This window comes from Pongo abelii, chromosome 8 (assembly GCF_028885655.2).
Source record: "Pongo abelii isolate AG06213 chromosome 8, NHGRI_mPonAbe1-v2.0_pri, whole genome shotgun sequence".
Lineage (NCBI taxonomy): Eukaryota > Metazoa > Chordata > Mammalia > Primates > Hominidae > Pongo > Pongo abelii.
Window position 1 is genome coordinate 105,405,411 of NC_071993.2, and position 14,020 is coordinate 105,419,430.

The following is a 14,020-nucleotide window of genomic DNA, read 5'->3' on the forward strand; positions in this document are numbered from 1 at the left end:
AAGGTGCCTTGCTTCCTCTTTGCCTTCCACCATGACTGTAAGTTTCCTGAGTTCTCCCCAGCCATGCTGAACTGCGAGTCAATTAAACCTTTTTTCTTTATAAATTACCCAGTCTCAGGCAGTTCTTTATAGTGGTATGAAAACGGACTGACATAGTAAATTGGTACCGCAGAGAGTGAGGTGCTACTATAAAGATACCCAAAAATGTGAAAGTGACTTTGGAACTGGGTAACAGGCAGAGGTTGGAACAGTATGGAGGGCTCAGAAGAAAACAGGAAGATGTGGGAAAGTTTGGAACTTCCCAGAGACTTGTTGAATGCTTTTGAACAAAATTCTGATAATGATATGGACAATGAAGTCCAGGCTGAGGTAGTCTCAGATGGAGATGAGGAACTTATTTGGAATTGGAACAAAGGTGACTCTTGTTATGCTTTAGCAAAGAGACTGGCAGCATTTTGCCCCTGCCCTAGAGATCTGTGCAACTTTGAACTTGAGAGAGATGATTTAGGGTGGAAGAAATTTCTAAGTAGCAAAGCATTCAGGAAGTGACTTGGGTGCTCTTAAAAGCACTCAGTTTTATGCATTCACTAATAGATGGTTTGGAATTGGGACTTATGTTTAAAAGGGAAGCAGAACATAAAAGTTTGGAAAATTTGCAGCCTGATGATGCAATAGAAAAGAAAAGCCCATTTTCTGAGGAGAAATTCAAGCCCTGGCTGCAGAAATTTGCATAAATAATGAAAAGCCAAATGTTAATCACCAAGAGAATGGGAAAAATGTCTCCAGGGTATCAGAGGTCTTCACAGCAGCCCCTCTCACCACAGGCCTGGAGGCCTAGGAAGAAAAAACTGTTTCAGGGGTTGGGCCCAGGGCCAAGCTGCTTTGTGCAGTCTAGGGACATGGTGCCCTGCATCCTAGCCATGGCTAAAAGGTGCCAACATACAGCTCTGGCTGTTGTTTCAGAGAGTGCAAGCCCCAAGCTTTGGTGGCTTACATGTGGTATTGGGCCCACAGGTGCACATAAATCAAAAATTGAGGTTTGGGAACCTCCACCTAGATTTCAGAGGATGTATGGAAATGCCAGGATGTCCAGGCAGAAATTTGCTGCAGGGGCAGAGCCCTCATGGAGAACCTCTGCTAGAGTGGTGAGTAAGGGAATTGTGGGGTCAGATGCCTCCACAGAGTCCCCACTGGGGCATTGCCTAGTGGAGCTGTGAGAATAGGGCCACCATCCTCTAGCCCCCAGAATGGTAGATCCACCAACAGCTTGCACCATGCACCTGGAAAAGCTGCAGACACTCAACACCAGCCTGTGAAAACAGCCGGGAAGAGGACTGTACCCTGCAAAATCATAGGGGTAGGGCTGCCCAAGGCCTTGGAAGCCCACCTCTTGTATCAGTGTGACCTGGACGTGAGACATAGAGTCAAAAGAGATCATTTCAAAGCTTTAAGATTTGACTGCCCCATTGGATTTTGGACTTGCACGGGGCCTGTAGCCCCTTAGTTTCAGCCAATTTCTCCCATTTGGAATGGGAATATTTACCCAATGCCTATAGCCCCATTGTGTCTTGGAAGTAACTTGTTTTTTATTTTACAGGGTCATAGGTAGAAGGGACTTGCCTTGTCTTAGGTGAGACTTTAGTCTTGGACTTTTTGGTTAATGCTGGAATGAATTAAGACTTTGGGGAACTGTTGGGAAGGCATGATTGGTTTTGAAATGTGAAAGGGACATGAGATTTGGGAGGGGCCTGGGACAGAATGATATGATTAGGCTTTGTGTCCCCATCCAAATCTCATCTTGAATTGTAATCCCCATAATCCCCACAATCCTCATATGTCAACGGAGAAACCAGGCAGAGGTAACTGAATCATGGCGGCAGTTTCCCCTATGCTGTTCTTGTGATAGTGAGTTCTCATGAGATCTAATGGTTTTATAAGAGGCTCTTTCCCCTTCACTCAGCACTTCTCCTTCCTGCTGCCTTGTGAAGAAGGTGTCTTGCTTCCCCTTTGCCTTTTGACATGATTGTAAGTTTCCTGGGGCCTCCACAGCCTTCTGAACTGTGAGTCAATTAAACTTCTTTCCTTTACAAAGTACCCAGTCTTGGGCATTTCTTTATAGTGATAAGAAAACAGACTAATACGGGGGAGATAAAAATATTTGGTGTATATAAAGGAGCATACTCATATATTACTTGATGGAATTATAAAGTAGTACAATATCTTTGAATGGCTTTTGACTAAATATTTTTATTTTTAGGAATTTATCCTAAGGAAATAATCTGACATGAGATAAAATTTAAGCACAAACATTCCTTAAAGCAAGAGTGATATAGCAAATTAGGAGCAATATATATGTCCATATGAAGAAAATGGTTAAAGGATGATACACTGATTCATGTACTTGAGTGTAATATTTCTATTAAGAATTATGCTTTTGAGACTATTTAAGAAAATAGTAGAAATATCTTGATATAATGGCAAGTGGGAAAAAAAAAAACAGGCAGTAAAACTGTAAATGTGGTATAATCCCAATTATATAGAAAAAATAAAGACCCAAAGAAAGTATATTAAAAAGCTAATAGCTCTGGGTCGTGGAATTATAGGTCATTTAAAAACTATCTCTTTGTATTTCCAAATTTCCTACAATTAACTCATTATTTATATGACGAGAAAAGAATGTGTTGCACATTAACAAAAAAAACTTTAAAGACCACCTTTCCTTTACACTATTCATTTTTAGGAACTGAAAATTCAGCAGTTCGTTCCTTTGCCAGGTTTTCAATAAAGAGGAAGAGAAAGGCCACCAAATAATTTGCTTCTTAAGATGACATAGTTGTAACAGTAGTTTAAAAACTGAAATACTTAAAAATTCTTAATTTAAATATTGTATGTATTGACTGTTAAAAAATAAAAAAAGCCTAACAAACAGTTAGCTTAAATAAAACCACTTGAATGTCTATGATCTCTGATATCTTGTGTTTGCCTAAAGACTGTGGTGAGAACATGGGTGATGTTGATGGTAAATGGACTCCCTGAAGTGGAGTCGGCTAACTCATTGGCTGGATGATGACACCCCTTAGAACAGAAAGGGCAAGAGAGGCAATCAGTCCATGCTGCTGCAGAAATGTAAGAACACCTTCCACTGCATCCCCAATAAAAATTATTTTTAACCCAAAATTAATCTGGAAAACATTTTCAAAATAAATTACTCCTTTAAAATGTAGAGTGGAAATTAGGTAAGTGAAAATGACAAGTATTTCTGAGTTGTAATGTTAAAGTGTTAAACTGGATGTCCACATGCAAAAAAAAAAATTAACTTCAATCCATAGCTCGTACCACACACAAAAATTCAAAGTAGATCATCTGACCTGATATAAAACCTAAAACTATAAAACTTTCAAAAGAATATGTAGAGAAAACTCTTTGTAAGTTGGGCAAAGATTTCTTAGATATAACACTAAAAGCATAATCCATAAATGCAAAATGGATAAACTCGAGTTCTAATACTTCTGCTCTTTGAAAGATACCATTGAGAATACAAACACAAGCCACAAACTGAAAGAAAGTATTTGTAAAACATATATCTGATAAAGGATTTCATCCAAAATATATTAGAAGCTCTCAAAACTCAGTAAGAATAATAAGAAGAAACAATCAACTCAAATAAAAACTGGGCAAAAGATATGGCAAATAAGCACATGAAAAGATGCTCAAAATCATTAGTCATTAAGGAAATGAAATTTAAAACACAGTGAGATTCTAGTGGACATCTATTAGAATGGCTAAAATTAAAAAGACAGACCATAGTGTTGGTGAGGATATGGAGGAACTGAACTCTCAAACACTACAGGTGGAATCAAAAATTATACAATCACTTTGGAAAAGTTTGGCAGTTTATTAAAAAGTTACACATACACCTACATGATCTAGCCAGTCTATCCTAAATATCTGTCCTTGGACGTGAAAGCATCCATGTATACATAGACTTGTATGTGCATGTTCATAGTTGCTTTATTTGTAATAGTCAAAAACTGAAAATAACACAGATGTCCATCAACAAGTAAATGAATGAACAAATGGTGGCATCCTGATACAATAGATTACTACTCAATGACAAGGAATGAACAATTTATACATGCCACAACACAGATGAATCACAAAATAATTATGCTGAGTGAAAGCAGTCAAACCAAAACCAAACTAAATCCAAGCACATACTGTATGACTCCATTTATATAAGGCCATATAATACAAACTAATCTATCATGACAGAAAGCAGATCAGCAGTTCCTACGGGATGGGGATGGGAAAGAAGGGATTACAAATGTTTGAGGTGGTAGATATATTCCTTTTATTGATTGTGATAGAATCATAGGTATATACATATCAAAGCTTATCAAATTGTGCACTTTAAATATGTGCAATTTATGGTGTGTTAATCATACCTTAATATAGCTATTAAAAAATTAACGTGTTCAGCTTACGTTAAACTTTTTTTTTTTTTTTGCTCTGTCGCCCAGGTTGGAATGCACGGGCACAATCTCGGCTCACTGCAGCCTCTACCACCTGGACTCAAGTGATCCTCCCACCTCAACCTCCCAAGTAGCTGGGACTATAGGCACGCACCACCACACCTGGCTAATTTTTGTATTTTTCTTGTAGAGACAGGGTTTCGCCATGCTGCCCAGACTGGTCTCAAATCCCTGAGCTCAAGCAATTGGCCCACCTTGGCTTCCCAAAGTGTTGTGATTACAGGCGTGAGCCACCATGCCCAGGCTTGTTAAACTTTTTAGGTTACAGAAACTGATAGCTCCAAGTTCTTCTGTTACGTGATTAAAATTCGACTTCTTCTTGCCCTCATTTAGTCCAGAGAGGAACTGGTGGGGTGTGGGGGGTGGAGTCACCGAGCTCAGAGCATCAAGAGGCCGACCTTGAGGATGAGGGTCTAGGTGTGAAGGATGCTGGACCCCACACAGCACCCTGCTCATGCTGCCCAGGACAGGGTGAACACAGGTTTTTCTGCCTCTCTGCCTGCTGGTAGTTTTGTATGGTTCCTTCCTATCCACCCCTCCTGGGACTGCCTACCCTGCACTCACCTCTTCCTCATTCTCTGACTGCCTGAACTTCAGCCGAAGACTCTCTTCAAACTCCTCATCTGTCCAGTAGAAGAGGACCTCTGCACCCTCAGTGGCCACCAAGACGCACTTCATCTGCCAGGGAAAGGCAAGGTCAAGGTCAGCCCCCAGCCCCAACATCCATGAGCTCAGCCTGAGTTAACGAAGAGGACCCCAACCTCAGCAAACATTCAGTGAGCCCTTTCTGCACACCAGGCATCACAAGCGCCTTCCATTTTTGTTGCACCCTCACAACTGGACAAAGTAGGACTCTTCAGGTACCCCCATTTTAGAGAGCAGGACGCAGGCACAGCCTGAAATGGCAAAGCTGGGATCTGGACCCAGACCTGTCTGATGCCAAGGCTGGGGCTCTTTCCTCTGTGGTATCTGGTCCCTCTCAGCACAGCATCAGACCCACCATGGGGCCTACTGGAACCAGACTGGGACAGGAAGGGACCCAGGTCTTAGCCTAGACATGGAGCCGAATGCCCAGGGAGGCCATGCTCACGGCAGACAGTTAGTGCCTGGTGTGGATCGGAGGGTGCTGGTGCACCTCCATCTCTGGGCAGTCCGGAGATATCTCTCCCTCAGATAAAAACAGTTCCAGGGCTGGGCACGGCGGCTCACGCCTGTAATCCCAGCACTTTGGGAGGCCAAGGTGGGTGGATCACCTGAAGTCAGGAGTTCGAGACCAGCCTAGCCAACATGGTGAAACCCTGTCTCTACTAAAAATACAAAAATTAGCCAGGCGTGGTGGCAAGTGCCTGTTATCCCAGCTACTCGGGAGGCTGAAGCAGGAGAATTGCTTGAACCCGGGAGGCAGAGGTTGCAGTGAGCCAAGATTACACCACTGCACTCCAGCCTGGGTGACAGAGCGAGACTCTGTCTGAAAAAACAAACAAACAAACAAACAAAAAACAGCTCCAGAAGATGAGCCTCAAAGCCCGTGAATTTACTTCAGCACCACAGAAGTTTCATTCAAATGCTGCTCTCCCTGCTTATGGTGAGAACAGAGGCTGCCTAAAGACCCTGTACTTAGTAGGCTGCAGCTTCCAGGGCCACAGCCACCAGTGTCTTCAGCCCTCCCAAATCTCCTTCCCCAACCCCCTGCCACACACACACACCACACACTCTGTGCTTGTAAGAAACATCTTAACTATTCACCCACTGGAAGATCTTTAATACGGCTTCCCACCCTGTGTGCCACGGCCCTCTGGGTACGGCAAACCCTTGATCTTCTAAAACTCTTGGGGCAGCCTGACCAGGCTGGTGAGGGCAGTGCTCTAGGCTGGCTGCTGCAGCTGAGAGGCCTCAGGCAGTGGTTTCAAATCCTCTTAGGTGCCTTAGGGTGTCACACAGATATAATCATGTGGTATGTATGCTAAGCCATGACAATGATTAGGAAGCTCTGCTGTAACTCTCACACAAGCAGATTTCCAGTTTTCTTGGGAGGATCACAGCATCTCCAGGTCTTGTGTTCCGTCACCCCCATGTCCAGCTTAGTGGTCCTTACTGAATTCCTCCCAAACTAACTCGGTGCAACTGGTCCCAAGGTGTTTCTGGCAAATGCCAGGAGACATAACAGCACAGTGAAGAAGGAATGCAGCCTATTCGCACAGAATTACTCAATGCCAAGGCAGACACTGGGAGTGCAACAGGTGTGAAGAGGAGGTTGCTGGGAGAGGTGGGTGGACCTGAAGAGGCTGCTCTGGGACTCCCAGGTACATGTGACAAAGCTGACCAGAGTGTATGGGTTAGGGAGCAGTGGGCTACGGAATGGAGGCTGTGGTTGTGAGCGGAGAAGTGACCGGCTGGCTGGAGATGGGCAGGTCAAGGTCATGAAGGCAGTCATCTAGGTGCGGGTGTCGGGTAATGAGTGCTCACCCCTTGGTGGGGGCCGGGAGGAGCTTTAAAGATTCAGCAGGCTGTGATGACCCACCTGGATGTGAGGGGTGAAGGAGAGGTGAGGCATCAGGATGCGGGTGGCCTCAGGATGCAGGGCTGGGGAGGGGATGAGCAGGTGTGCAGAGCCCAGGAGCACTCAGCCCACTGCCTACCTCATTCCATCTGCCTCCCAAAGCCCCAGGGTGGATGCTGCCTGCCTCCCTGTCCTCCCCAGGTGGGGCAAGATCATCTACCTTGGCAAGGAGCACAGTGGAGCATCCAGACAGCCAGAGGTTCAGAAAGGGCTTGCAGCAGACAGACTTGGTGACTGGCTCATGGGAGAGCAGTGCAGCATCCCTGGTCCTGCAAATGCTTAAAACAGAGAGAATATGAGGGCAGGCAGATGCCCTGGTCCTGACTGCTGCCCGTTGCAAAAGGACAAGCTGGAGAAGGGCTGTGTGGTCCCTGGTCTCTCCAGGCCCTGAGGCAGTCTGCTAAGAACATATCTGGGATCCTGCCCCTCACCTCCCATAATGGAGAATAGAAACCCAGCCAGCACAGCCCTTTGCACAGAGCAGGTGCCTACTTTTGTTCCTTCCTCCTTTGTTCCCATGAAGTGCTCTCACTTCTGCGGGTCACTCAGAGCTCCCCAAGCAGCCCCAGGGAGCTTGCTAGGAGTGACTGACGGGAGACAGCATAGCACATCCCAGGCGGTGAGGATGCAGTCCCAGTGAAGTGAGTGGGGATCCTGGGATGATACAATGAATGGAAGGAAACTAACAGGAAAGGCATCTGGGACCAAGTTCTAGTTGTGGCTTTGCCTAGTCGCATAAACCTCTCTGAGCCTCAAACTCCTGAGGAGAAATAGAGCAACATCCCCTACTCTACCTCCCTACAGGGTCAGATCATGGGAGTGACCAGGCAAGCTGCAAAGTAACCGTAGCAAACTGCGTTCTTACATAGGTGTGGGGATCATTATTCCTATTTCCCAGCTTCCCTTCGTCAAATAACAGGATTAACGAATCTGGTTCCGGAATCATTCATATTTGGATAGAGGGCAGGAGCAACAGAAAACTTAATTAGGAAGTCAAGCACTGTGAGCGAGCAAGAGGCAAGTGACTACCCGCCACAGAGACTGCTGTTACGAGTTCGGCCTTTAGCAACCGAACCCTGAGACGGGCTCCATCACCCACATGATTGGCCCGAATGCCATATTCCCGAAACAGGGGAATGCTTCCCAAAGGCTGCTGGGAAGAGAACCTCGCCAGTGTCACATTGTGACTTCCGCTTCACCTCGCTATCTTGCCCTAGAAAGGGAACTCGGAGGGGACTCAGTGGCGAAAGGAGCTCCAGATGGCGGGGGGGCCAACCTGGGGCGACCCCCAGCGCCCACTTTCACCATCTGGACCCCAGCAAACCACCCTGTGGCCCTTGGTCCTGTCTTCAGCAGCTCTTTCTGGGGTCCCACACCTTCGGAGCCCGGCCCTGCCCCTGAGTCTCTGGAGAGAGCGAGTCAGCGGCTCGCCGCCGCGGGGCTCCCGTTTGCCTAGCACGCCAGTTTCTGTCCAGTTTCACCCCAAATCCCCACCTCCCCCCACCCCCGAACCACCTCACGGCCACCCTGGGAAGGAGGCTTGACTTGTGACATCCACCCTCTTCACGGCTGAGGAACTTTGGCTCCGAGCGAGGAAGCGACCGGCCCACAGCCACACGCCCGGAGTGGGTGAAGCTAGGGGTGGGCCCGCTCCGGGACCCCTAGGGCCCCTCCCCCACTTCCGGGAGGGTTGCGGGGGGCTCCGGAGGGAGGATCGCCGCCCCCGGAGGGGACAGCCCGGAGGCCCACGTACCGGATCGCGGCCCGCACAGCGCCCCGCCTGCAGGAGCCCCGGCGCACTTCCGGGTAGGACCGCGTGATCGCGCACGTGACCGCCCCGCCCCGGGAGGGGCCGGAGCCGCCGTCGCCTTCCGCAGGTTCGGGCCCCGCCCCTGCCAGGCCTTGCCCATGCCTTATTTTACAGAAGAGGAAACGGAAGCTCAGAGAGAAGAAATAACTTGCTGAGGGGCCGAACCAGGCTCAGAACCCAGGTTTCCTGGCTCCTCAACTGATCCCTTCTCTCCTCCCCATGCCCTGGAACCCTAGGCTTTGCTTAATGAACTGAAGTTCTGGGGCTAGAGCTGTCCTTTTGTGACTGCTCTCCCTGACCTTTGGGGAGGTGACACAGCGCACAGAAGGGCTCAGTTGCCCCCAGAGTGCCAACGCTGGAATTTCTTTATAGGAGTTCTCCATCTATTTTGGGAGTGGAGTGCACATTAGGAGTTTTGTGTTGAACCTATGTTTGCAATATTTATTTTAAAAAATCATATGTGTATTGGAGATGGCTGGAAGTGGAGGGGGCGCTCTGGAAGGGCCTAAATCCCTGAACAGTCCACCCCTCAGTGCCTGGGTGCCACCTGGGAACTTTGAACCCAGCCCAGCAGGGTACGGATTGCAGGAACTGGCTGGGGATATAGTAAATTGAGCATCCCTTGGGGGAAAGGCAGAGGCTAAGAATCAATACCTCCACCACTTGCAAATCAAAGAGAGCATCACTCCCCCCAACCCACTACCCACACCTTCCAGACCACCTTAGGGCAAATTCTTCCAACTCCCCATCTACAGCACATAGCCCTACCACAGGCATCTCTTTCCTCAGCCCACCGTTGAGATCATTCACTCACTATGCTTTCAGTGGTTGAATGAATTCCTCAAATGGATATGCTGTTATTTACTTATTCATTCCCCTACTGGTAGTTTCCATTTCCCAAGAGCAATGTATGAGGATTCTGATTTCTCCACATCCTCACCAATGCTTGTTACTGTTGATTTTTTTTTTAAATATAGTAACCCAGCGTGGAGTGGTATCTTGTGATTTTATTTGCACTTCCCTGACGTTCGGCATCTTTTCATGTGCTTTTTGCCTATTTGTGTACCTTCTTTGGAGAAATGTCTATTCAAATCCTTTATCCATTTTTAAATTGTCTTTATTATTGAGTTGTAAGAGTTCTTTATATGCTCTGGATACAAGCCCCTAATCAAATACTTGATTTGCAAAAGTTTTTTTCCCATTATGTGGCTTGTCTTTTCACTTTCTTAGTGGTATCATTTGTAGCACCAAAGTTTTAAATTTTTATGTAATCCAATATAATCTATTTTTTAGTTATGTACAGGTTTTTTTGTGTCAACATGTTTCTTTTTTCAAATTTGTTTGTGGTAAAATACATGTAATGTAAAATTGATCATTAAGCATTTTAAGTGTATTGTTCAGTGGTGTTAACTACATTCCTAATGCTATGCAGCCATCACCACCATCCATCTCCACAGCTCTTTTCATCTTTTAAAACTGAAACTATATCCATTAAGCAATAATGCTGGCTGGGTGTGGTGGCTCACGCCTGTAATCCCAACACTTTGGGAGGTCAAGGTGGGCGGATCACGAAGTCAGGAGTTTGAGACCAGCCTGGCCAACATGGTGAAACCCTGTCTTTACTAAAAATACAAAATTAGCAGGGTGTGGTGGCACACAGCTGTAGTCCCAGTGACTCAGGAGGCTGAGGCAGGAGAATCGCTTGTACCCAGGAGGCAGAGGTTGCAGTGAGCCAAGATCGTGCCACTGCACTCCAGCCTGGGCAATGGAGCAAGACTCCCATCTCAAAAACAACAACAAAAACAACAACAACAACAATTCTTCATTCCTCCTTGTAGCAACCACAATACTACTTTCTGTCTCTATGAATTTGACTACTCTAAGTACCTCATGTAAGTAGAATCATACAGTATTTGTCTTTTTATGACTGGCTTATTTCACTTAGCATAATATTCTCAAGGTGCATTCATGCTGTAGCATATGTGAGAATTCCTTCCTTTTTTCTTTATTTGTAAGCCTGAATAATATTCTATCATCTGTATATACTACATTTTGCTTATCCATTTATCTGCTGATGGACAATCGGGTTACATCCATTGTGTATAAGGCCATTATGAACATGAGTGTACAAATATCTCTTTGAGACTCTGCTTTCAATTCTTCTGGGCATATACCCAGAAGAGAAACTGCTACATCATATGGTAATTCTATTTTTAATTTTTTAAGGAACTACCATACTGTTTTCCACAGCAGCTGCATCATTTTACATTCCCAACCTGGAACAAGGGTTCCAGTTTACCCACATCTTTGTCAACACTTGCTATTTTCTATTTTCTTTAAAATTTTTATAGTAGCCATCCTAATGGGTGTGAGGTAGTTCAACATAAGTTTATATTTCTCTTAGGTAAATATCTACTCATGGGATTGCTGGGCTGTATGGTAAGTCTATGTTTAAATTTATATTAAACTGCTGAACCATTTTCCAAAGTGGGTGTACCATTTTACATTCCTCCTAGCAACACTGAGAGTTGTAATTGCTCTGTAGTCTTGTTAGCACTTGATATTGTCCTTTTTTAACTTTAGCCATTCTAGTAGGTATGTGGTAGTATGTTAAATGTTCAAATTTTGCCTATTTAAAAATTAGATTGTTTGTCTTATTATTTATTTGATTTATGTGTTTGAATTCAAGCCCTTTATTAGATTTTTTTTTCCCAGTGTGTGGCTTTGTCTTTTCATTTTCTTTACAGTGACTTTTGAAGAGCAGAAATGTTTGTGCATTTTGTGTCCTATGTAAAGTCTCTGCTTAGCCAGAGTCACAGAGATTTTCTCCTGTTTTTTCTTTTTTGCAGAAATTTAATAGTCGTAGATTTTGTCTTTAGGTTCACAATCCATTTTGAGTTAATTTTTGTGTGTGATGTGAAAGAAGGTTGAGGTTTTAGTTTTTTGCTTTTGTTTTTGTTTTTGTTTTTTTGCATATAGATGTCCAATTTTTCTAGCACCATTTGTTGAAAAAAAAATATTTTCTCAGCCAGGCGCGGTGGCTCACACCTCTAATCCCAGCACTTTGGGAGGCTGAGGAGGGCAGATCATCTGAGGTCAGGAATTCGAGACTAGCCTGGCCAACATGGTGAAACCCCATTTCTAGTAAAAATACAAAAAAAAAATTAGCCGGGCGTGGTGGCATGCACCTGTAATCCCAGCTACTCGGGAGGATGAGGCAGGAGAATCACTTGAACCCAGGAGGCAGAGGTTGCAGTGAGCCGAGATCGTGCCATTGCACTCCAGCTTGGGCAACAAGAGTGAAACTCCATCTCAAATAAATAAATGAATAAATCTTTTCTCCATTGAATTAATTACCATGGCACAGTTGTCTCAAATCAATTGACCATCTGTGTGTGAATCTATTTTTGGAGTCTTTGTTATTCAATAAATTTAAAAGGATTTTATTGATTTTCTTAGAGGCAGTTTTTGGTTGAATCAATTTTTATTGATTCTGTTTTTTAATTCATCAATTTCTGTTCTGATAGTTACTATTTCCTATCTTCTGTTTACTCTGGGTTTTTTTTTCTTCTTTTTAATAGTTTCTTAGGGTAGAAACAGAGGCCATTGATTTGAGAACTTTTGTCTTTTCTAATGGAGTTTAGTGCTGTAGATCTTCCCCAAGGTCCTGCTTTATCAGCATCCCACAACTTTTTATCTGCCATGTTTTCATTTTCAATTACTTTAAAATGCTAATTTTTCTTTTGATTTATTTAGAGTATAGTTCAGAGGTCAGCCAGATATTTGAGTGTACTTTGTACCAGCTTTTTAAGTTTCTCCCACCTGTTCCCTTTCCCTCTCCATTCAATTTTCAGCTGCTCTGGCAGTCTTGAACACCAATGTCACTCCATGGCCTAATATAATAGCTGCTTGCTGATGGACTTTGCTCTTTGTTGTGAACTAGGGGAATTCTTTCAGGAGAAAAGCCAAATAAATGTGGATATCACCCAGTGTGATTTTCTTCATTCGAGAGCTGTATCTCCTGCACTTTCTGCCTGTTCTTAGCTGTTCTGCATTGCCTTCAAAGAATTGTTTTTTCAAATTTTGTCTAAGGTTCATAATTGTTATTGGCAAAAGGGTCAGTCTGATATAATTTTAACATTACCAGAAATTGGAAGTTCTTTCTGCACATTTTTATATGTAGTATTTTCCATTTAGTTTAAAATATTTTCTACTTTTTATTGTGATTTCTGATTTTTTTCTCACGGAATATTTACAAGTGTGTTTCTTAATTTTCAAGCACAGGGAGATTTTCTAGTTTTCTATCTCTATCTATCTATCTATCTATCTATCTATCATTTCCACTTATATTCCACTGCTGTCAGAAATACATTGTATGTTATCATTCTTTGAAGTTTTTTGAAACTTTATGTCACAGTATATAATCACGTTTTATAAACGTTTTGATGTGTTGTTGAAAAAGGACTTTATTCATTTGTTGTTGTAATGTTCTCTATATATCATTTAGATAAAATGTTAATTGTATTGTTTAAATCTTTTCTATTCTTTCTGATTTTTGTCTGCCTTTTCTCTCATTTTCTGAGAGAAACAGCAGTTAAAAATCTATTATAATTGCAAATTTTTCTATTTCTCCTTTTATTTCTATGAGATTTTTGCTTCACATATAGGAGATATCATTAGGTACATGCAGATTTATAATTATATATCTTACTGTTAAATCAAAACTTTCATCTTTATGAAATGTCCCTATCACTAGCAATGCTTTTTGGTTTTACAAAAGCATTTATTGTCTCATATAAACATAAGGACATCACCTTTTGTTGCATGGCATATGTTTCCGTTACTCCTTTTAATTTCTTGTATTTTAGATATTTCTTTTGAAATAGCTTTTAGTTGAACTTTCTTTTATCTTATCTGACAACCTTTGTCTTTTAATTGGAGCATTTATTCCATTTACATTTAGTGCCATTACAAATAAATTTGGTTTTAAATCTATTATCTTGCTAGTTGCTATTTGTCCTGTTCTTCATTATCTTTGTCTTCTTTCTTGCTTTCTGTTAGATGAAGCATTTTTGTTATGATTCCACTGCCTCTCCATTCACTTAGAAGAATATACTC

At 43.4% G+C, this 14,020-nt stretch overlaps 1 protein-coding gene across 1 annotated transcript in view; it reads right to left on the reverse strand.

Annotated features, from left to right (window-relative positions):
- The window catches only part of HPS1 (HPS1 biogenesis of lysosomal organelles complex 3 subunit 1), a gene marked incomplete at its 5' end in the record, with an annotated part of 31,002 nt that extends 22,117 nt beyond the window's left edge, over nt 1–8,885 (reverse strand). The window contains 3 exon segments of the mRNA NM_001133164.1: nt 5,097–5,210; nt 7,253–7,370; nt 8,846–8,885. Coding sequence (NP_001126636.1) covers nt 5,097–5,210 — 114 coding nt within the window.
- Nucleotides 8,886–14,020: the final 5,135 nt, after the last annotated feature.